Genomic DNA, 23,499 nt, shown 5'->3' with positions numbered 1-23,499 from the left:
TACTCTCGCTCCTCCAGGTTTAGTTCCGTTTTAACCTTGTTTAGATCCTGAAGCTTCATTTGTTGCTGCTTTTTGAGGTTTTGAGGCGTGTTTTAATGGACCCAAGTGCCACAGCATTCCCAAGAGCTAAAAAAAGATACTTGAATTCTCATACCAGGAAAGTTCTCTACTTTTTAACAGACTTGAGTGTGACCCTGCCCCCGCCCCCTCCATAGTAGCTGTGTGGCCGGTCGTGGATCACTAATAACTACTAACTGCACAGCCCTCCATCATCCTGGGCCCTTCAGACCCCTCACACCCCTGCGGTTCCATTATTGCATTCCTTGTGCTATTTAATTTTCGGATCAGTACACTCGAGGGGGGGTTAGCGCCGCTGTTGATATGCGCATATGCCTTTTTGTGTGTGTGTGTGTGTGTGTGTGTGCGCGCGCATGTGTGTGTGTGTCTGCTTGGAGTTGTAGCACCACTTCTTAACAATGCAGGTGTGTCCCAACCGCACGGCCAGCTCCCACCACCTGCGAGTTTCGGACTAAACAAACATGGCTGTCTAGTTAATAAGCCTCTGTTCATTTGAAATATGGCGGGACTTAGTGCTTTGTTCTTCTGATTTATCACAGTTCTGACTTCCTTTGTTGCCCCGCACCACGTGTATTGGAGTGCAGTGATTCTCATCTGGTCTCGCTATGGGGCCTCAAATGCTTACCTGTTTATTCTGCTGTGACCCACTTTCTGCAGATACAATGCTATTTCTTATTGCAACCTTTAAAGGCGCGTATAATTATTATGCTTCAAATAGCCAAACTGGCCGTTAGCTTTTTTTTTTTGGGTCACAAGCAACTAAGTCTGAAACACTGCTGCTAATGCTATTGGAGTAAATGATTGTTTCAGAATCACCACAGCTTTACAACACGTCACCGCTACGTGTTTCTGGTTAAGTCCTGTTTTATGTCAATACTGCTGCGATAATTGACAAAACCAATTAAACACAGTCTTCTTTAATAACATTCAAATCATGTCAAGTTGCCGGCCGACTGTTAACAAATAACATATGAACCAGCCGCCGCTGCTTATACCAGCATGTGCCCCTCTCCTTGTTTGACTCGCCACTAAATTAAACATCTTTTTGTTTGATGCGCACGATTAGGACATGACTAGGTGTGTTTTAGATTACACATGCTCGGCGGCTGTGAGAGAATGGCTGGCTGAACAATGAGCCGCAGCTGAGAAAATTGCTGTTTGTGTGTGTGTGCGAGCCTCACAAGGTTATAACAAAGAGTATTACGATGCATGAACGCTGCGCTGACAGTGTAATTGGAGAAACAGGGACTGCAGCGCTCAGGTTTCAAATGGAGGGTCGGGGTCTTGAAGAAGGCTGGCTCACGATTATCTCACCGTGTCAAAGTATTGGACTTTGCCGGGGCTCACGCTCAGTGTGTCTGGAATAGGAGAGGTCAGATGTAGATACTCGTCTACAGGCGGCAGAGAAGTCACTGCTATCAAGACATGAGTAATGGGCTGAGATGGTGTTACTCCAGGGTCAAACTAACATTAAAAACAGGAGTAAATGCAACAATTGAGCATAGGATAATCCCTGCCTATACAGTGGCACAGCATTGTCTATTGCAAGCCTTAATCCCGGACTGAACCACGAGTTAATCCAAATTAAAAACATGACCTAAAGCGGAACTGAGTCACTTATTTGGATGCTCTTAAGTAGTTATTTATGATGCACCCAGAGCCTCACAAGCCTGAAGCATAGGTTGACAATTCTTCTTGTGACTTTACATACTACTCAATAACAACAAGCTGTTTCACAGAGAGCAATAAAAATGTGTATTGAACAAGCTCCTTCCTGAGACCACGTTAATTTTGATGCAAGGGTATCACATAACTGTTTATTCCTACTGTTTGTTGGTTGTTCTTTTGTAGCTTTAACAATGTTTGTATGATAGTAATTCTGAATAAATACAATGTTCACCAGACTTTTAACTCCAAAACGTAAATACTCATACAGATGAAAGCGTCTTGGCAGATCTCACCAGGACTGCACTCGGCTTTGTAAACATTAATTTGTCAACTTTCAAACTGAAACGTAACCGAATCAGGACTACACCCTTGCCCTAATCACTGCAGAACCCCATCCATTCATCTAGCACACTTAAGCCCACCCAAAACGCCCCTCCCCCACTGCCCAGACCCCAGCCCAGCCAAAGCCCTGCGTGGCCCTCCCTTTCCTCTCCTCCACTTGAGCTTGGAGACCCGCTTCCCAACGTGCACAAAATGGTGGGGAGTGCTCAACAAGAGGAAGACCCTGCATTACCTAGATTCGCTCCATCACAACCAAATTTACAGACTTTAGCTTTCATCTATTCTGTATTGTAGTCACAGCAAACGCCCTTGAGGAAGCTAGACTTTTCAGTGCTCCGAGATGAATTCAAAATGTGCTTTTGACATTTGGAGAATAGAGTCGCTAGCTGTCTGAATGATTAAGCTCTACATTCCTTTTTACCTTTCTTATATTTTCAGCCATCTTTTCCTGCCCGTGCGCTGCTGGGATACCAGGCCTTTGCAAAAGAATGTGTCCCTAAGCTTAAGGGGCGCTAAACCACCAGCGTCCACTGATTTGACTCCTTTTTACAACATGTCATCTCATTCAGATTAGCGTCTTTTGTTCCTCGCCGTCCCTCCTCCTCCTCCTCCATTCTCTGCCCTGTCCTATGTCACCCTAACACAATCACGCTTATGGATATTTTCATTCATGTTATCTTGTTAAATGACTTCCAGGAATGGCGTGCGGAGTAGAGTAGGGAGCGCTGAGCTTGGGAGAGGGCAGCAGAGAGAGCAGGAGAGAGATACATCACATTGGGGTGCGATAAACCTTTGCCAACCCCTCCTCTTTCCCCTCATCCTTTCAGAAGCACTGCTCATTCAGCTCACAGCAGATAACGAGTGCCCACCCCGGGGTTAGCGCGCACACTCCAAAAAACAAAACACCGCTGTGATGTCACGGGCGTACCCTCCCTCTACAAAATGCTATCTTGGGTGACACAGCCATTTAATATCGTAGCTACCTTTCTCTTTTTCCCTCCACAGAGCGGTAAGATAAACCACAGCCGGATCGATAGCTCTGTTGACACAAACAAATAAATAACAGATGATGCCACTGTCAGTCACTGAAAAGGTATCTCTGCGGCTTTTGTTCTGGGGAAAAAAAGCAGCGGCATATCATCGGGGCACACAGCCGCTCAGCGTGTGTTTCCATAAAATGAGCTGTTGTCACTGTAAATCCTATGTATACTGCTGGTGCTGGTTGTGTGGCAGTTTTTTGTTTTTGTTTTACTTGAATGAATGCTTCAAAGAGCTGCTATCACGCTGCTGAGAGAGTGGTTTTCCCTCTTTATAGCTGGATGTGTGTTTGTGTGTTAGCCGAGGCAGGGGTGCTATGCTCTGCTGCACCAAATGATGGCAAAACAGCCCTGTGCTATTCTGGGAGCGCTTAAATACTTACATGAATAGGGCTATCCTCTAACGGTAAAAAAACAAAACAAAAAAAGATTTGTGTTGTGTTTGATATCTTTTCATCAAATGTTTTCCTATTAAAGCTGTGAAAACGGATGCTGGTTGTGTAAATTGCAGTGCATTACCAACGTTGCATTGACGTAACTCATTAGTGGAAGAGTGTTGATGCAAATATTTCGGTCCTCATTCACTGCTGCAGAAAAAGAGGGACTATGCAGCGCACCAAGTACCACCTTAGAAAGATGCATCTCTCTATATCTCTGAGACTTCCAGATCTAGAGTAAGTTTATAACAGTAGTATACCAGGGCAAGTCTTGGCTTCAGTCAGGTCTAAATCTGGTCTAAACCATGTCTTAAAGGGATATTTGAGGATTTTTTAGATTCATGCAGTCTTTATTGAAGAGTTTAGTGGTGCTAGGCTAGTGCTAGGCTAGTGCATGTCTATGGTAACTAATAGCCTGCATTAAAAACCTCTTCAAAATCATCAGGTAGTCCTCCAAACGTTGCCATATCTGATTTGTAGAAAGCTCCTTTGTGAATTCCACATGTAGTAATGCTCCCGCAGGTAAACAAACTACTGTAGATCCGGTAATGTAGCAGATTATTCTGCCGCTGCGTAGCTTTCAACCAGGAAGCTGATGCTGCTCAAACATATGTTCTTTTCAATGCAAAATGGTTATATTTCCAAAAATTATTCACTCAGCACAGACATTTATATCATTAGTTTAGTGTTACAAGTGATTTGCCTCAGGTGTACTGTGCTTGGGTCAGACTGTTTATAGCACAGGCTGCTAGTTAGACATGTGCTAGCCTAGCCTAGTACTACTAAACTCTTCAGATATAAGGGCTGCATGAATAATAAATTAAAAAAAATATCTCCAGAAATCAACAGCACTCTGGATGACTAGGAAATGAGGCCCTATGTCAAAAATCCTGAAATATCCCTTTAAGTAGTTCTAAACAAGGACATATCAGAAAGTTGACACAATTGTGGAAAAGTGAAGAAGTAGTAGGCATGTACCATCAGTGGCACCCGTCCACAGTCTGAAAACCACTGATGTAAAGTATAATTTGTAAATCATGACTTTAAGAATCCAGTACTCTGTAAAATTCCAAATGTTGTCACTTGTGTTCCTGTTTCAAGTAAAACAACATGCATTGCGTTAGAGTACATTCTCATTCAAATTGAAAACATTTGGCTTACATGAAAACAGCCATTCTTATGACTGGGCCGATAAAAATATGTTTGCCATGCATTTCCTCCCTGTTTTCTGCAGCCAAAGGTGAATGGAAGACCATTATCCAGGCTTAACTTCCGTCTGTTATGATGTAATTGGTATAACTCCCCACAAGTGCAGTGCCAGCCTCAACAGTTACCATAGGCCCTGTGTGCGCTCCCCTCCCCCCTGTTCCCCCTGCTCCTTTCTGCAGAAGTGTCTGTGTGTTTTTTGTCCTCTGCAGCGTGAATGTTTTTGTTAAGGAGATGAGAGTTCACGACCCGGCCATACCACCAGTCACATTCGATTTAACCCAGCAGCCGGCCCGGGCCACCTTCGAGTCCTTGCACGCAATAACAAGTGGGACGTGGGACACTGGTTTATGTAATTTGGCACAGTTTAAAACGATCATTCTGTAACTCATTTCAACTCTGTCAATATTTGAGTCCATCTTGCGTCTCACTTTGCTTAAACAGATAACTAAGCCAGGCTGCTGGGTTAAATCGAATGTGACTGTGGTCTTACATTTGGCTATTCCAAGGTCATGAATCTCACATTGCAATGTTCTTTGACAATTAAAACTGCATATTCAATTCTTTTGCGGTCGATTGTGCCTCCCTGCCGTTGCTTAAAAGACTTCGTCCTTGTGCTGCTCACCACGGCCGCTGTATCTGGTGACAATAAGGAGGTGTTGTCTTTGAGTGGGCTGAAGTTGACGCAGGGTTAAAGACAGCATTGCTCACCCGCTGTATAAATGTAGTGGAACAATAACATAATTCCTCTTGGGCGTAATGTTTGCTTTGGAACGGCAAGGTTGTAGCGCTCCAAAAGTCCTTAATCCTATTACTTGCATTCCAATTGAATTTGACTCGAGAAGGGAGAAAAACTGTCTTTTCAGCACCGAGGTAACACCAAATAATATATTACAAAGTGTGCGTGCATAAAACATGAAAGCTCTGGGGGGGAAGTGTGAACATCCTCTTTCTAACGCTGCCTTTTTTTCCCCCCTTTTTCCCTTTCTTTGCAGATTGTGTGTACATTGAGAGTCGGCGGCCCAACACTCCTTACTTCATTTGTAGCATTCAGGATTTCAAACTGGTAAGTACCCCTGACCTCCCCTGTGCCCTCTCCATTTGCCAGAGTCCGTTAAATGTTTTCAACAACTTACTCGCTCTCCTCTTGCCAAATGTTGCTCAAGCGTGCCAAAAAAACTAGCGCCAGTATTATTGAGCCAAGAGTTTAAAAAAAAAGTTACAAAAACATCTTTATGATAGTGGTCAACCTATTTGCTTTTGAATGGTCAGGTAGACCACTGTCCTGTCACTGCCAGGGTTCACTCTGAATAGAAACTAGCCTAACTATCCGTAGCAGTGTAATAGTGCTTGTAATGGAAATAAAGATGTTTTCAGTCTTCTTAATTGATTTAATGAGCGAGAGCCGCGCCACTTTCCAATTGATTTTATGCCGCCTAATGTGGGCAATTTACCTCCTTTTTGCTGAATAAATGCAGTGTACTTTTTCCTTTTTGTGAGCGGCTGTTTCATCGAGTTTGTTTAGCAGTACTGATGCGGTTTCGTTTCACAATATTGTCTCATGTGCAAAGTGTGTTTCTTAAGCGTACATTTCACTCATTACTCTATAGCGCTGGCACATAATCCATTTTAAGTAGACGCTGTTTTGCAAAATTGCCCTTTAACAGGAGATTGCCTTTGTTCTCACTCTCATAATAGCGCCTGCGTGTGTGTGTGTGTGTGGGGGGGGGTGTTTAGTTACTGGTAGGTCAGAGTTCAATCAGAGCCGCTGGCCCAAACGGCATTTGAACTGAGTGTATGTGTTTTTAATTAGTCCTATTGTTTGTGCTCTCGGGCTGTTGGAGTTGAGTAACATGCAGTTATTCATGGGTTGTTGTTGGGTTTTTTTAGCAATCAAGGGCATCACAACATTAGACTCAATCACTAGACTATTCTTTTTTCATTTGGGCTCACAGTTAATTACATCGTAATTGAAAAAGCAAATTTGAATAGTCACAATAAACAAATTGCTAAGACTGCAGTAATTCAGGAAATATAATGACCACTGAAAGCATAAAACAAGCCGTCTCCATAAGGATTTATCATGTGCTATAAAAACTGCTCACCCTGTAATTTAGACCTCTACCATCATGTTTTTTTAAAGGCATGCCGTTCTGCTATTAGTCTGGCAGTTTATACAGTTTTACAGTTTTCTGTCAGATGTTAATGCTTTAAGTTATTTCAAATGTGCACTGTGAGCTGAATCTTCATTGTTTTAACCTACAGCCCCAGGGTAATCTCAGGAGTTGTCTTAGAAATTGCAGTTAGTTTTTTCCCCAAAGTGGTGCAGCTTTATTTCTGCGAGTATACGGGTATGAGACGCTGTTGTCTGGCAAACGTAACCATGACTTTACAGTTAGGCTTTGAGGTGTTTGATCATTAACAAAATACCAATGGACCCTCGTGACATTCTTGTATAGTAATTAAATCTACCCAGTATGTACAAGCTATAAGTGCTTAATGCTAAATCAATGTGCTCTGAAAAGCCTCCGGAGTGAGCATTACTCATCTCGGAACAGATTTGTTGTCTAAGCGCAGCTCGTTGTGAGGAGCAGCCAAACCCCGGGGGGGGGGCGTCGGTAATGGCCGCCAACAGCCAGAGCGATGATTGGAGGTCAGCGCAGAGGTCATACGCTGCTCTGCTCTCAAAAGGTGGACTCCAGCACTATGCATTCGGGACATGGGGGCTTTTTTTTTTTTTTTTTGTCTGTGCGTCTCTGCATTTGGGGAGGCTCGGCCGGCCCCATAGCAGCGGGACTTTAATCGGATTGCTGCAGGAGAGTGCTGAGAGCGGCAGGAAAGGAACCCACCTCCACGGAGAACTCCTTGATTAAGAGCAGCATAAGAGGTCCGCGTCGGTCAGGGGTAATTGTCCCAGGACGGTGAGAGAGAGGACCTGCTCCCAGCAGATGACGGCTCTTTCTTTATCTGCACTATGTCATACCAAACTTAGGCATGTTTTTGTTAATTCTCCTCCTGACTTAACTTAATTTTTCAAAGTCTTGACTTGAACAAAGACTCATGTTTCTGCCTTTCAGCGTTCTGAAGGCACAATATCAGCCAATGCGCTTTTTGTACTTGTTATGTAAGACTGTAGCTTGTAGGAAATTAGAAGATTTTTCATAGTTTCACAAAGTACATCCGTGAATATTTATTAAGCTTTCATTATGACAGTAGCTTTTATTAAGAAGACATGACTTTTTTTTTGCCTTTAGTGCTGGAACTGGCACACCACTGAACTGTTACACCACACGCACAAATAGGGAAGCGGTTTGGTTTTCCCTTGTGCATGCCAAAGTCAAAGTGAGAAATCTCCCACCGAGGGCTCAATAACGTAGCCTGATGTTGGCGTAGCGAGCGCTTCCTCTGTCTCCAGCCTTCTCCGCAGCCCCTCCCCCACCCGTCTGTAATTAATGACCAGCCATCTGCATGTGCCTGAGTGTGTTTGAGCACACTGTACCCTTGTCCTCTGATGTTAAAACAACAAGTCCCGCTGGCTTTGCAAACAACTAAGCCCCCTTTTTTTTCTTTTTTTCAATGAGCTCACTTTATCACCTGCTATAAATCAACGCCCTGAGTGGCACCGCTACATCTCCAGCTCCTAATCTCTTTTTACTAGACCTGGGTAAAGCCTCTTGTAAGGATGATCGCTGATTCGAAATTGCACTTGCACATCTAGCTGTTTAACCTCGAGTTTACCCTGCACAAAGAACTGGGACACACTTATGCCTTTGGGAAATGGGGAACAGTAGACTGCTGCTGCTGCTGCTGCTACAATCCACAAATGATTATGCTCTGTTGAGGAACCTGACGTAATCCGTGTTGCTTTTAACTTAGCATAGCGCGAATTCCCAGAAGTTTTGTTATTCTTGTTTTTTTTTTCATCACAGTGCTTGCGTGATTTATTCGTTAAGTCGGTTCATGCTTATTTCCCAGTTAAACTATTTGATTCAGTATAACATCTATTCCTTTGGTGCTTCAGGTATAGCTTTAGCTGCACAATTAATCGCATATGAATCAACATAGCACTTTTTATGGCCGCGTGTAACAAATCATAAAGCCTCTGAACTAGTGGAGCAGTTCGTATGCCAATCTTCTTTCAAATGTTAAAGCTATTTATCATGTGCACTGTGAACCATAATGATATTACAATACTTATCAGAGACCTACTGCTAGTGAATAAACCTAATTCACAATGCAACTAAACATGCCAATGCATTCTTTATTCCAAGATAGTGTTTTGTGTTAAGTAATACCGATATAGAAAAGGTAATTTTGTCATCTCAATCTTCAGTGAGTCCACTACTACACCGAAATCCACTCTTCCACTTGCAGTCGTCTTAATAAATAAAGTACGTGAGGCTTAGGAAATTAGCTCTCGCCGATATCCAATCCGAATGAATCCCAGCCCAGTCATCATCACATCCCACCATTTCCTGAGTGCTCATCCCTCTCCTCCTCCTCCTCCTCCTCAGTCTGCGACCCCCGTTTTTCTCTGCCTCTCGCATTATCGATCCACCTCTCTGCCCTCTCAGTCTGAGCTACTGCAGAGGCGGGAGGAGGGACGTCACTGGGGCAGAACCGAACAGCCTCATCGATATCACCTCTCCCGCTCTGTGCCTCCTCTTCCCTCAGTCTTTAGGCCAGAGCCGTCTCACTCATGTACTTTGTCTAATGACCTGTGAATCCAATTAGCGCTGTGTAGAAATCCTCAACGCATCCATCAATCTCCCCAGTGCGGTGCGGCCCGACTTGAAGCCTGCCCCCTTCCCTACATCTCTGTGCTGTATTCCTTTCTTCTTCATGCACGAAAATCCATTCTCTGTCATTATTGGGGTCACACGCGACTTGGAGGACAATAGTTTTTTTTTTTTGTGTGTGCCTTGTTTTGTTTACCTACCCCAGTGGCGTATGTGGTGCCCAGTCTAACCTCTCCCTGTGACATATTGATCCGATGTATGGATTTCAGCCTCCTGCCGTCGTCCTGTAATGTCTGCCCAGAAACAGAGGTGACCAGTAGGAAGCCATTTCAAACAGCAGAGCTTTTACACTTGACTTACTAGAGGCGGGTGGGAAATGTTGATGTAACATGGTCCATACGTAACACTAAACACATTTATTATCATTTTCATTATCATTGAGTCTAAACTTCAGGATTAGCAAGTTTTATACATTATGACTCTCTATGGAGAAAGAGTCATTTGTTCATTTTGGGTGACATTATATGGCTTGTATAATTGCAGCCTTTGTGATTTGCTAGTTGGGACCATTAACATTACGGTTGGATTCCAGTTAGTTATGCATCCAGCTGTTCAACACAGTCCCACATTTGAAGTCAAATAGCAATGATGGTATCCTGTTGTTATTACAGTGAAAATTTGTTATGTATCTTTTAATACTGTTTTCGAACTTTCGGTACCCCCCAAATGAATATGCAGAGAATCTGGGGCCCTCCCTCGGTATAAACAAATTAGTAATGTAGATAGTATGAAGCAAATAAACAAATCTATGCTCTGGGGATGCACCAATCTGATACTGGTGTCGGATATCGGTGCCGATACTGGAGAAATACGATATTGGGTATTGGCTGCAAATATCCGATACTGAACCAATACAAGTTTTGGCTCTCAACGCCTTAAAAGCACAATTTTTACCGCCTAAATCTAAGTGAATATGAGCATGCTGTATGTCATTGTAAAGCTAAGAACCTGGAGATTGCAATCGCTGGGTTAGTTTTCACCTCTGCAAATGTATTATTGATTGCAACACAAAATGCCGCAGTTAGCGATGTTAAAGCTTGTAGGAGCATGCTCATGTTAACGAAAACTAATCAAGGCTGGGCCAGAAGCTATGATCGAAAAGCCTAAAGTTGGCAAATTAAATAAAATCGGCCACTGCTGAAGCCAAGTGTTTGTATTTTAGTTTAAGATCAGATCACTTCTTGTGAGTTGTTTATATTAAAGTAACCTAAAGCCTGTCATATGCCCAAGGACATTTAGTGTAGAAAAGTCCAGTGATCCTTGTTAAATGTTTATCCAAGAGTTTATCAAAAGCTATAATTGATAATTTATCTGTAGCATCATGACAAGAAAATATGACTTTTTTAATCTTAAAATGAAGAAAAGACTCAATTCAATTTTTCACTCATAGAAAGCCACTTTTAAGAAAGTCTCTTGGTATCTGTAAATATCAGATATCGGCAGATACTCAAACACCAGTATTGATATTGGCATCAGTAGCAATAAAGCTGGATCGGTGCATCTCTACTATGCGCTTTTCAATTAAGAATTACATCAATATATGCCCTGTTTATAACTTGAGATCATCTTGGGAACCCCAGCTCAGTGCTCGCAACCCCCAGGAGGATCCAAACCCCCACTTTAAGGATCCACTATTCTAATAAACAGTTCCTGGAGATAGTCAGTTGAAATACACTGCAGTCAATTGGCTCTTCGCCATTGAACCCTGCTGTAACCCGAACTGTTACAGAGCAGCTCAGGAGCACAATCCTCTGGTGTTTTCCCTCCTCAGAGCCCTAGTCTCAGTTTACCCCCGCGCCGTGACCTTGTGTAGTGTTTACCATCTATATTTGATGAGCGGTGATCGTGCCAGCTGTGCATCCTGTCTGCACGTATACACTCACCATTATGGACTGTACCGCTGTTTACGTCCCAGCCACATGTTTGCTATTGTGAGAAAAAGACCTTTTCTTTCCTTTTTTTTCCCCTGCAGGGCACATCTTGTAAGATCTTGTGTTCTGCGTCCAGTAACTTTAAACTCCACGCACAAGCATTACAGCTAGTGTTTTATTTATCAAACAGCTCATTTTGACTGTGTGGATGAGTCCTATATAATACTGATTTAGCAGCTAACAGTGTGTTGGTCTGTAAAATGAATGCCTTATCTCCTCGCCTCTGGTTTATCTTGACTGATGCCTTTTCCACGTGAATGCTGTTGTCTCCAAAACCCTTTTGTGTAGTTTGGTATTTAACAAATGAAACGGTATGTCTTGATTGTAGTACTGCGTAAAAGTTAAGCATATGTATTATTTCGTGTGGATTGTTTTGAGGTCATTGTTTTAAAAGGTTTTAAATGAAGCCAAATGTCTTAATGTATCAGTCACAGTTCTTCTGTCTAATAAAGAGTGATTAAAATTCAATAATCTCTGATGACCAATGTGAAGCGGTTATTAGCTTATCATTGATATCAGATTCGACTTGTGGAGTTGTCCCCTGCCCTTGGTATCTCTCTTAAGCGCATGATTGACTTTGAATAAGGCTTTGTCCTCACACAGGCAGCGCTCTCAAGTGTTTTTTTCGTTTCACAGCGTTTTGCCAATCAAATCAGGTTTTCCTCTTAGTGTAATGCACAGAATGTACTGTTGCTTGTGTTGCGTCTTCACAGGCTGTAGCTTTGTCCTGCTATCGCGTTGCTGTAGTCCATTTAATCACTTGTTCCTTGTAAGTGCTGCCTCTGTCTTTCCCCTGGCCCGAGCGCTGAACAGATCTGCTGTCCGCTGACCCGGCCCACCTCCATCCATCCTGCTCTCCGGGCCGCTCTCGTCTCCTCCATCTCCATTCCTGCCACTGCCTCATCTGTCTGCTTCTCCACTTCATCCCCAGCACTCTTTATCCCCTGTCACTACGCCGCCCCCCCCCTCCGCCCCTCCCTCTCCTCGTCATTGTGTCCATGTCCTCAACACTCATTGACCCCCCTAGCGCCCCTCTCTGCTTGGATCTAACCTCATTTGCTGTTATTGGCTAAGTCAGCTGTGTCCGCTCCCCCCCCTCCCTCGCTTCTTTTGGCTAATGGAGTGATTGCAGTGATTTTTTTTTTTCTCCCCCTCTAGGGAGCAAAAAGGGATTGAGGAGGCTAGCACACACCCACACGTGCCGCCTCTTTGCTCAAACATGCTAACATCTCTGCCGCTAGATCTCTGTGTCTACTTATGGACGTTTAATTAGATGCCATGTACAATGTAATTATCTAGCCAGGAGTCCGGCTCATATGTTGCGAGCCTGATCAGCTTAAAAAGGATGGAGGGATTTTTCCATTGCCGTGCGGCCGGCTTTCATTTAGAGAGTGTTGACTTGGCATCATATTGTAGCGGTGTCAGGCTGTGATGTATGTGTTGTAAAAAGCATGTTAAGAGGAAAGAACGCTGGGTCGGACATGGACGTACACACTCCCGGCTTACTACTCTGCGATATTGATCATGTATAAAACCTAATCTGCCATTATTTAGCCCTGGCCTCATATCCTATTCAGCAAAACATACAGGCAGGTCACTCGACCGCTCGATAGCCAATCGTTAAAGGCATTTGTTAAATTGTTTTCACTTCTATGAGCAGACACACTCTCTGTTTATGACAGTAATTCAGCAGGTTGGAGAAATCCCTTTCTGATAAACTGACAATGAGGGGTACATCAAATTTCCGTCCTCTATGCAATTAAAATTAGGGCTGCACGATTTTGACAAAAAAACGTAATTGAGATTTTTCTGTCCCACTGCGATTTGATCTTAAAATTTTATAGCCTATGATTTATTTTTCACGCAATCGAGCTGCATGTATATAGTTTTAAAACTGCTGTTAAACATCTTGGCACTTCATGGAGCAGCAAGATACAAATCTGAAAGAGGCAGCAGAGAACCATTTAATGGAGCTGTCAGAAAAACGATCCATAGTTTGAATCATTCTTAAATAAACCTAGCGCTCTCACACTCTTTTTTCCTATTCAGCTGCATAAAATCATTCTCTGAGTCACACACTGCAAAACGCTGCTTGTTTTATGCCTACCCGCCTCATAATTAAGTCAAAAACCTGCTTAAGATATGTTACAATTAGACACGTCAATACAATGCCTATGCACATACGGCGATGAACGGAGGCGATGGGGTTTTTTTTGGGGGCCACCTCAACCCGCTCCACGCTGAAATTGATTCTGAGCACTGCAGCACATACAAACATGATTTTTCTGCAGTGACTTTTGATTGGCCAAAGGAAGCGAGGCTCGATAATTCTAATTGGCAAACATTTCTATCAATCAAAGGGTAGAGGGCAGGAAAAAACAAAACAAAAACCTCAGCCCCCTGCGGTTAGGTTACCGCAGCAGCTCAAACATCAATATCTATGCGATAAAGGTTAATCGTGCAGCCATAATTAAAATACAGTTGGTTAAATGAAAGATTCTGTGCAAAAACCAAGTCGGAACAGTGTTATTTATTCGAATATACTCAATGTTTTGCTTAAAATGGTCTGTATTTGTGTTAAAAAGTAGTGAAGAGATTGTTCTTTTTTCAGGTGACAGTATTAATTTATCCAAACTTCCTTTTCCTCTGGTAAATGAAAGGAGACTCACAAAGCTGGGAATATCTTGCGACAAAAAATTGGAACTTTATTTTCAAATGAAGGTCAAATGTCTTAGCTTGTCTGCACGAGCTTTAATGACCTCATTGCGCTGCATTTAATAGACATTGATGACTTATTGATTGCCTATAGTTGCCGTTATGTAATCACAACCTATTGTCAGGCGTGTTGGATGACTAACACTAACGCTTGCCCGGTTGTCATGTAAACAGCTTTTGTACACTTTCACCATAGATCCACCCGAGTGTTGATTCTTGTCCTCTGGTGACAGCCTGAGCGGTGCTTATCATACAGCCTTGGAAAATGCCAGCCGCTCAAAGCCCTCGCAATTAAAACGGTTTGATAAAGATGCAAATATATGTGCATAAATGTGCATGCTTAACACAAGCCGTTATTAGCTTTTCTGAAACCATCATACAGCCCTAATGGAATCCAAAGTGGCCAGAATTAGCCTAACAATGAGATCCACAAGCTAATCAGGTTTTGACTGGTTTGTTCCGTGCACATATGAGATCTGCAGGGAAAAACATCACTTAATGCTAAACGCGGCTGTGATCCGTCCTCGGGTTTCTCTCTCATGTTTAAGCGGCGAGTCAATGAAAGCATACGGCGTAACCCTCAGACTCTCGTAGTGCGGTGCGTGCCAGTGAGACTCGCGACTACAGGGGCATCGCTTTCCTCTTGTCACTGTGTTTCTGTGTTTTATCTCCGCTCTTCCTCCCACCCCTGTCGAACACTTTCAAACGCAATTATGGACCAGCGCGCGTCGCCATCAGTCTTGTTAATATTTATCGAGTGGCACAGCAGCAGCAGCCATCTCCACAGTCATTAGGGCCACTTTTAAATGTGTGTGCTTTCTTTCTTTTTTTTTTTTTTCTCCTCCTCATCCACGGTCCACTCAGCTGCTACATTTCACAGGCAAAGAGCATGTGGCGCAGCGCAACCTTTCAACAATAGCGTGCCCGGCTGTCTTAAGTGTCTGCTTGTCTCTGCAAGGAAGCGGCTTTGACAAGGGCATCTAGTCGTCTATAGAGCGGGTCTGGCCGAGCAAGAAGCCGTGAGCTGTTTGATTGAAGCATTCTGCCTGTAACGCTCCCTGTTGAATAGACGCCTCAAAAGCAATAGAGGCAGAATACAACGGCGACTATAACAGTGAATGGCCGTTCTCTGTCACTTACTCACAAAAGAAAACATGCCAGAAATTGCTGCTGACATTATGCCTCTTAGCTGCTGTTGGCGGGAATCCGTTAAACGATGAAGTGGATTTTTTTTTTTTTTCCTTTCCCCTCTCGATCTGCACAAATTAATTCTGCGCACATTACCTGCCTTGTATTTGACAAATAGCCCCCCTCCCTTCGCTCCCCTCGCTGTTGGCGGTGACTACTGCAGCCTGTGAGTAGAGGATTTTTTTTTTTTTTTTTTTTTTTACTGCTGCTCAGGCACTATCAGGTGACTCTGCCCATTATGACTGTTTTGATTAATGCTCCTCGAAGTCTTCTCCCCTCCCATCGTCCTCTCTCCTCTTCCTCTGTCTCTGCACATTTGAAATTTCACTTAGCTACTTTACGCTTGTAATGCCGTTTGATCAAAGGGTTTTCAAGCTCGCTGGTTGTTTGGACTGACAACCGGCTCTTGCCATGCCTCAGTGTTTGTGAGATCAGTTGGTGCACAGTTCCTCTCTTCGGGGAGGTAGGTGAGATTGATTGTCCGCGTCTATGAATAAATAAAACAATAAAAAAAAAAAACGCAGCTTGGCTGGTACAGCGGCGCGGTTCAGCTCCTTGGAGTGAGGAAAGCCGTACTCTCGAGGATACATCCAAACCTGCTCAGCCCTCCCTAGAGCCCCCCCTTTTCATCTTTTGGACAGATAACACTTTCTAGTCTCACCCTCTCTGGCCTCCCCATGCATTCGCTAAACGCTGCTATGGAAACTAGTACTCAGCCAATGGGATTATCTCTCCTCTTCTCCTGGATAGACAGCACAGTGGCGGCGGCAGGAGGAGGAGGAAGGGGAAGTAGACGCAGGCAGGAATCAAATGGGGTTTTGCTTGTGTTTTTATGAGGTGATTACCTTCGCAGATGGAGAGGCTGCAGCCCACAGACACAGGGGGGGCGGGATGTGGGAGCGAGGGGGCCCGGCAGCCATAGCATTTTTGTTAGCCTCTTTAAAAGCGTGATCAATAGCCACCTCCTTGACCCACCACTGCTAAATTATTCAACAACTGAGCCTTTTCCTCGGCCTCCCCCCTTTTGAGTTTTATCAGTGCTGCCTTGTTTGCACCGAGGGCTTGAGCTCAGTTTGGTGTACAGATTGTAACTGCTGTGTTTGTTTCAGTATTTACGGTCTCCCCCATAGGCCATTGAGTCAGATTATTGTTAACTGAAGAGATCTCATATTGCTGATGGATAAGTACATACGAGTAACCGGACACATTAACTAAAGGTGCCCATGTGTGTCTTAACATTCCCCCTTCGATTCCCACAGCTAATTCCGCCTCCGTTTGCAAAGTCACTAAAATATTCCGCGCCGCATCAGATCCCTTTTTTTTATCCTGGCACATCACAAGTGGAAATCTCTCCTCTGATGTCTTTACTAACATCTGAAGCAAATTCAATGCACTCTGGCGTCAAGCGGCACTACATCTTATCTGAAGCAGAACAAGAGCAAAGACACAGACTCTCTCTCTCTTTCTGGCTTTGAAGAAAAAACAAACATAGTGGGCGCTGACAAATAATGTAGGAATTTCTTTTTTTTCTTTTTCTTCATCTTTCGAAATTCAAAAACAATATGAAGGTAATAATAATGGAGTCTGTTCTGTCAGCTGTTCGCCAGGTCAGTCCCTTAAATGAAAACAGCTCACTTCTCCACAGGGGCTGCATGCTGAATTACAGGGGCTAAGGATCTTTGATGTACGGTAATATTCATAATCTTGAATTGAATTTGGCATTTAAATGAGGCTCTCTGGATGAAAACGTGCACTTTGCTCTCCTATCATATAAGCCAGTTTTCCTTTTTCATCTTCCGACTAAATGGTTTTATTCTACCTATTTCTAAACATGGAACGGCGTACTCGGACTAAATGAAAGTATCATATTAACACATTGTCAACGTTAAATACTAACTTGATATACCACAAGTTATATTATAAAGGTGATAATTACTATATTGCATGTTACTTATTGAGGTTGTATTGTTGCCCTAGAAGCAGATTTCTTCCCCCGGGTTTTTCCCCTGGGAGCGCTTTATTTAGCGCCTCTTGTCTCTGCCTAACCACCCAGTGTGTAGTGGGGTAACCAGACTCTAAACACATTGCAATTGGTCAAGATTTAATTGGATCGGCCTGTGCTCTGAGAATGGACGACTAATTCTTCCTCACACTTTACATCACGGCTCCACTCCTCCGGTCCCTCCTGGCTCGTTTCGTCCTCAAACGAAGTATCTGGTGTGCCTTACCGCTGTTTCCCAAGTAACAAACCCATCCCCAGCATAATTTCCAGCTTGTCGAATGTGTGACACGCCAATAAAAAGAAAAGGAAAAAAAAAAAAAGAATGAGAGAGAAACAGGAAGGGAGGGGGAAGTGCCGATTTACAGTGGTATCGAGTTCACACGCCTCAACCAAGACCCTTTTCCATTAAAGAACACATGGTGCAAATTAACTCTTGCCAGTCGAGGGAGCACGGGGAGGAAGGAAAGACTCAGGACGAATGAAGTACAAGGGCAAAAAGAGGAGAGAGAGGGAGAGAAATGGTCGGTAATCGGAAATTGCTGAGATTTTTGTGAGGTCCGAGGAATGTCTTCACTTGTACCTTTGCCTGGATGTTAAAACAACAGTGGCTTCCCCCCTCCCGAACAGCTAACTGACTGTGAAAATGTGCAGCAGCCGCATATCTGCCCCCCCCATCTCTTGTTGCAACTGGCTCACATCTGCTCCGACTTTGATCCCGAAAGAAAAATATCACTGTCCAATCGCAGTCCAAGAAGCAAGGACAACTCTGGTCTAATCCTTAAAACAAAGAGAATAATTCTATCAGCCCTTGTCATCGGGATTTAGACACGGGGTTGTTTCCGTAATTGACTCAGTATGTAAGCAAGTTTGCTCTTTTGATAAAGTTCAGTGGGTCTGTTGCTTATCCTTTTTGAACATCTTGACATTTGTTTGACAAGACAAAACCTTTTGCAGTAAGTGGGTAATGCGTACGGTTTGATCGCTGACGTCTGTGAAAAAATGAAAAGCGATATGTAGTCTATTGTATTGTGAACTACATTTTTAGCTATCGCAAACCTGGAAGTTGCAAAGTTAAAGCAGTAAAGCAAGCGATTTTTTTTATATATTCATTCACACCATGAATTTGCTGATCCTAGTGAATCAGCGAAACATTCTTAAAGCAGCACTAAGTAGCTTGTTTACTATAATAAATCCTTTTCGTAGTCCCTCTGGGGGTAATACAAGTGTTAATGGGATGATTGTGGGGTCTTTCATCTCCCTCTGGCCAAAAAAACATGCCCGCAATTTTCCCTGCTCCGACCCGGAGGCGCAATACACAAAAATGGAATCACGAAGAAGAAGTTAAAGGTTAACGGGCAAAGCTAATTGTGGGCTAGCGCCACTTTAGCAGTATTTACAGCCAAGTTTTAGCTAAAAATATTATCTCCATTGTGTCATTGGGTTGTGGCACAATGTACAATGTAATGTCTCCCTTTGTCTTTTCTGTCAGCTTAGTATTTACTCTCATGGACAAAAAAAAGCTTGTTGTGGCGCTTATGGCCACTAGGGGCATGAGTTACTTAGTTCTGCTTTAATATTGCTAATTATATAATGAGACTCCATTAAGCATTATAAAACCTTCTTCCCAATCGGTTTCCACATTCACATGAACTTGCTTTAGTTCAGTATCGACTCACTCAAGCAAGAGTTGTTCGTTTTTACTCGCGAATCCCTTCGTCTTGCTTACCCCCACGAGCATCTCAACAGAGAGTCAAGCCACTGAAAAACGCTGCCCTGGTATACTTTAGGTAACACCAGATTTAGCCTGTTGTGTACAGAAGGAGGGCTGCTGCGTGTGTGTGTGTGTGTTTTTCCATTCGGCGCGTCACGTTCCCGCCCACAGCGCCCATGACTGCTGTTGCATATGCTTTGATGGGCAAGACTAAATTGTGTTTGCCTGTCTGTCACAGCCAATGGCTCGCTCACACGGTCAGAGGGAACCGCAGCTGCCAGAGCTCCGAGACGCTTGGCCACACATACTCATCATTTAGTCTGCATAGGTGCTTTTTTACACATGCCTGTTTTCGTCCCTTATATCCTTTGTGTCTATGCTTGTGTTTAAAATAGCCACATTCTGTTGCAATTATCTCCGCCCTCCTTTCACGCCGCTACCAGTTGATTTTATAGTCGTCTTGCTCTTAAGCGGCGCACTACGAAGCGGTACCAGCAATGGTCTCCAAACAGAAAAAAAAAAGAAAGATCTAGCAGTGCTATCTCCTCTGTAGCCGTATTCAAACAGTCTTTGTTCTCCTCTTTATAAGAATGTACTTAACTGTTTTGCGGTAGTGTTGTTGTGTTTGCGAACAGAGACGCCTTTGTTTCTGCCGGCACTTAACACTGGTCTGCAGAGGAGAGGGGAGAAATGCAACATTATTAAGCCGACTGTTAAAATCGCTTAAGCACAATGTTAATAATAATTAAGAGAAGACTGATCTCCTTAAGCCTCTCTTTCGCAAATCCTTTTGTTGTGTAATACTGTTGTTTCAGGAGCGTGGCATTGAAATGGTTTGTATTAGTGTAGATTCTTATTTTTTAAGTGCAGTTGCAATTTTTCTGACAAACTGTGATTAGCTTTGCGACTTACGTTTTAGAATAAGATACTCAGTGATAAACCAATGCAGGAAGTACATGCATACATCTTTGTAAAGTTCTTTGGTGTACAGATTGTAACTACTGTGTTTGTTTCAGTATTTACGGTCTCCCCTATAGGTCATTGTGTCAGATTATTGTTAACTCAAGAGATCTCATATTAATAATGGATAAGTACATACGAGTAACTGGACACATTAACTCAGGATTAGTAGGTTTTATTCATCCCAATGGAGAATATATATATTACCCCCCCCCAAAACGCTTCTTTAATCATTTGTTTGTCTTGCGACTTTATTACTGGATGTTTGTAATTGACACAATGTGCGAACCAGTGCTATATTGATTGCCATTGTAAAAAGAAATAAACAAACACATAATGCTTTATCATAGACATGGACTATAGTGTTATTGTGATTACCCTCTGGACCTTGAGTCAGCTGTGTGTTTATTAAAGGAATAATAGGCACGTGGATACTGTGACAGTATTTCTGTGAGGTAACCTTGGGCGATTGAGCTTAACAGCCCATTATAGATCACCATAATACTCCTCTCCGTTTGAGAATGAAAAGCTCTGCATACCCGGCAATCATCTTCACTTGTCATATCTTACAGCATTCTTCACCTTAGTCCATACAACCCTTTTTTTCTGCTCCTTCTTCTCCTTTGCTGTCTGGCCCTTATGATGGATCTAGTGCCCCGGGGCATCATGGGAAAGAGGAGAAGGGAGGAGGCAGGCATTACTGATCACGGCTCAGCAAATGTCCGAATTGGTTCACATACCAACAAGAAAGGACAGTGCAAGAAGAAGAAGAAGAAGAGGGGGGGAAAAAAAATGTTGGTCCGTCCTGCTCCTTTTTCGAGGTGAAATGAAGTGATTTAATGCGCGACCCTGTCAGTGGTGGGTAATGGAGTTGGAGGATGAGGCCAGCCACTCTTTCCATCACTGGTTTGGGGTAGGGGGTGGGGGGTGGGGGGCTCGAGGTGATCTGGACCCCTGTCTGTCTGCGGTAGTGCTTTAGTGCAGACTGTGACCTGTAAGTCCTCTCCTCCCTGCAGAGCGAGCACATTCACATTGAACGTGCAGCTCACTGCTTCGTGGGGGAGGCGAACTTATCTCTGGGTAGATGTCGAGGAACAGATGGATCAATGTCTCCGAAAACTTGGTGTCGTTATAACGTGCCATACTTCTATATTTTTTGCACCGCATTCCAGCCAAAGCAAGCTTAATTGTCATTTGTACTGAGCAAAACAACTAACATAATATATCTCCCAATAACAGAAATACACACACACAATGGGGCGCAGCAGAGGGAGGGGAGATTTAGATGGGAAATTACTATAGTGCAAAAATGCAACTCCCTTTTTAATTTTATTGGGTAGTTAAGTTATGCAAATATGCCAGCTTTAGGCTTTCAATTTGCATAATGCTTTTTTGAATCCTCTTTTCTTACCAAACATTGTGTAAGCCATCTACAACCTTAAAGTAAGCTATAATTGCAAGCTTTAGATCTCTATTTTGCCATTACATCATTGTACAAACATGGAAAAGCGAAGAAGTATTGATGGCAGAAATGATGACAGGCGAGCCTATGGAGGAAATGCAGCCTGAAATGGCCTGCCTCAAAAGCTTGGCAGGATCATTAGCAGGTTTGTACATAGAAAGGGCTTTGAGTAATAATGAGACATGATGCTGTTTAGACAACAAAGCCCTGCCTCAGCTTCTGCCGAGCTGCTAATTGAGTATTTGTGCAGGTTAATTCAGGACGTTTTTTGTTCATCCACAATTGAAACTATGCACTGTGGTGTGGATATGTGTCTGTTGCTGCTGAATCCAAGCAGTGAGAGCTGGAGGTGGAATATCGACGTCTCTATTGATCACATACATCTTCTGCCTTGTCTTTGTCTCTGCTTGGGTCGTCCTTCCCTGCGAACGTTTTGCATCTTACAGAAAGCTGCTCTCAGCAGCACACATTCACATTCAGTCCAGCTCAGCAGAAAGCCTTAAGGCACAGATATTGGCTAAAGCAGTATTAACAGCCTGCTCTAGCTCCGGCTCAGCACAGGACACAGCAGCAACTGGCCATAATTAGGTGCAAACTGTTTGCTGCCACGCTAAAATGCCATTTAAATGCCAAATGGCAGCCCGGGTGTGTATAATATGTGGATCTCTGGCCTGTTGCTGCAGACCGTGTGCTGCTGCCAGAGAGAGGTTACGCACAGATAAGTGGTTGTTCTTGCGGCTTTGGCCCACGCTGGCCCTTGTAGCTCATCAACGCGGGGTCCCCGTCCAAAAAGCCTGCTATTGTTAACCGGCGTGCTATCTAATAAACAGCAGTGGGGAGGTACTGTATCTGACTAATGAGTGGTGCAAGTGAACACAGGAGATGACAAGCTGGAAGCTTTTAGACAATGGTAATGCATCTCCAAATAAATACATTTATTCTGAGCCTGTTCGCTGGCGTCTTTGGCTCGTCAATAACCTCTTAATGCTTTTGTTTATAGAGTTTTGGCAGCAGTTCGTCCCAGTTTCCTTTAACTGCTTTGGCTTTAGCCGCAGAGTTTACTCCCCAGTCTCCACAGCGCTGTCGGCCCATATAAGGAGTAGTGCAGGCTGTGTGGCTCTGCACAAAATCATGAGGTGTCTGGAGTCCACCTGTCAAGCACCACCAGTGCAGCCTTTAGCTCCGGCTGCTAGATTTACTACAGTGAGTTGATGTGCTTTACTGAAATATAGTTATTATGGTAATATGTCAAGCTGCGCTAGCCTTGAATGAAAAGAAGCAAGTGTTTTCACAGGCTAGAGCTGCATCTTTGAGCTTTCAAGCACAACTACACAGAGGCACGGGCACTAATGTGTGTGTGGGAGCAGTGTGTGTAATCATTTCTAGCTGGCGGGCTTAGAGCTAGAGAGAATCAATGCAGCGGGCCATGAAGGGAGCAGGGAGGGAGGAAGGAGGCTGATCAATATCATAGCAGCAGGGTGGGGTAATATCCACTTCATGCAGGGCTGCCACAAGCACAGAGGATGCTGGGAGTGGCGCGAAGGGGAGACGGGAGGAGCCAGCGTCAAAAGATGCAAATCTCTGTGGTACCAGTAAACAACAGGCTTCTTGTCAATCAACAGATGAACATTTTGCATTCACCTCTTTGCCACAGCCGTCAATGGATGCTTTGGCGATTGTTTGCCTGCCAGCTGCGTGCCCATTGGTCCAGGCTTGCTCGAGGAAGGGGTGTGGCATTTTCTCCCTCTGTGATAATGTATGGGCTGCCACGGCAGTGATACCCGCTGTTTAAGAGAGCCATCAATAACCCCGCCCAGTCGTGTCGAGCGCACTGTTAGTCAATGTCTGCGGGATGCTTCATCACCATCATCCTCCCTCATCATATCGCACCTTCGCACCATCAATTACGCGTCTGCACTTTGTTACGGAGAGGCAGCTCTAAGAACATAATCGCCGGCAACCA

The 23,499-nt window shown here is 43.7% G+C and overlaps 1 protein-coding gene across 4 annotated transcripts in view; it reads left to right on the top strand.

Moving 5' to 3' along the window:
• rerea (arginine-glutamic acid dipeptide (RE) repeats a) overlaps positions 1–23,499 on the top strand; it is a 161,987-nt gene that overhangs the window by 85,895 nt on the left and 52,593 nt on the right. For all 4 annotated transcript variants that reach the window (XM_079558572.1, XM_079558573.1, XM_079558574.1 and 1 more), the window contains exon 3: positions 5,764–5,834. In XM_079558572.1, coding sequence (XP_079414698.1) covers positions 5,764–5,834 — 71 coding nt within the window. The remainder of the gene's footprint in view (positions 1–5,763; positions 5,835–23,499) is intronic.

This window comes from Gobius niger, assembly GCF_951799975.1.
Source record: "Gobius niger genome assembly, chromosome: 6".
NCBI lineage: Eukaryota > Metazoa > Chordata > Actinopteri > Gobiiformes > Gobiidae > Gobius > Gobius niger.
The sequence above is the reverse complement of the archived record's forward strand: the minus strand, read 5'-3'. Positions and strand labels throughout refer to the sequence as shown.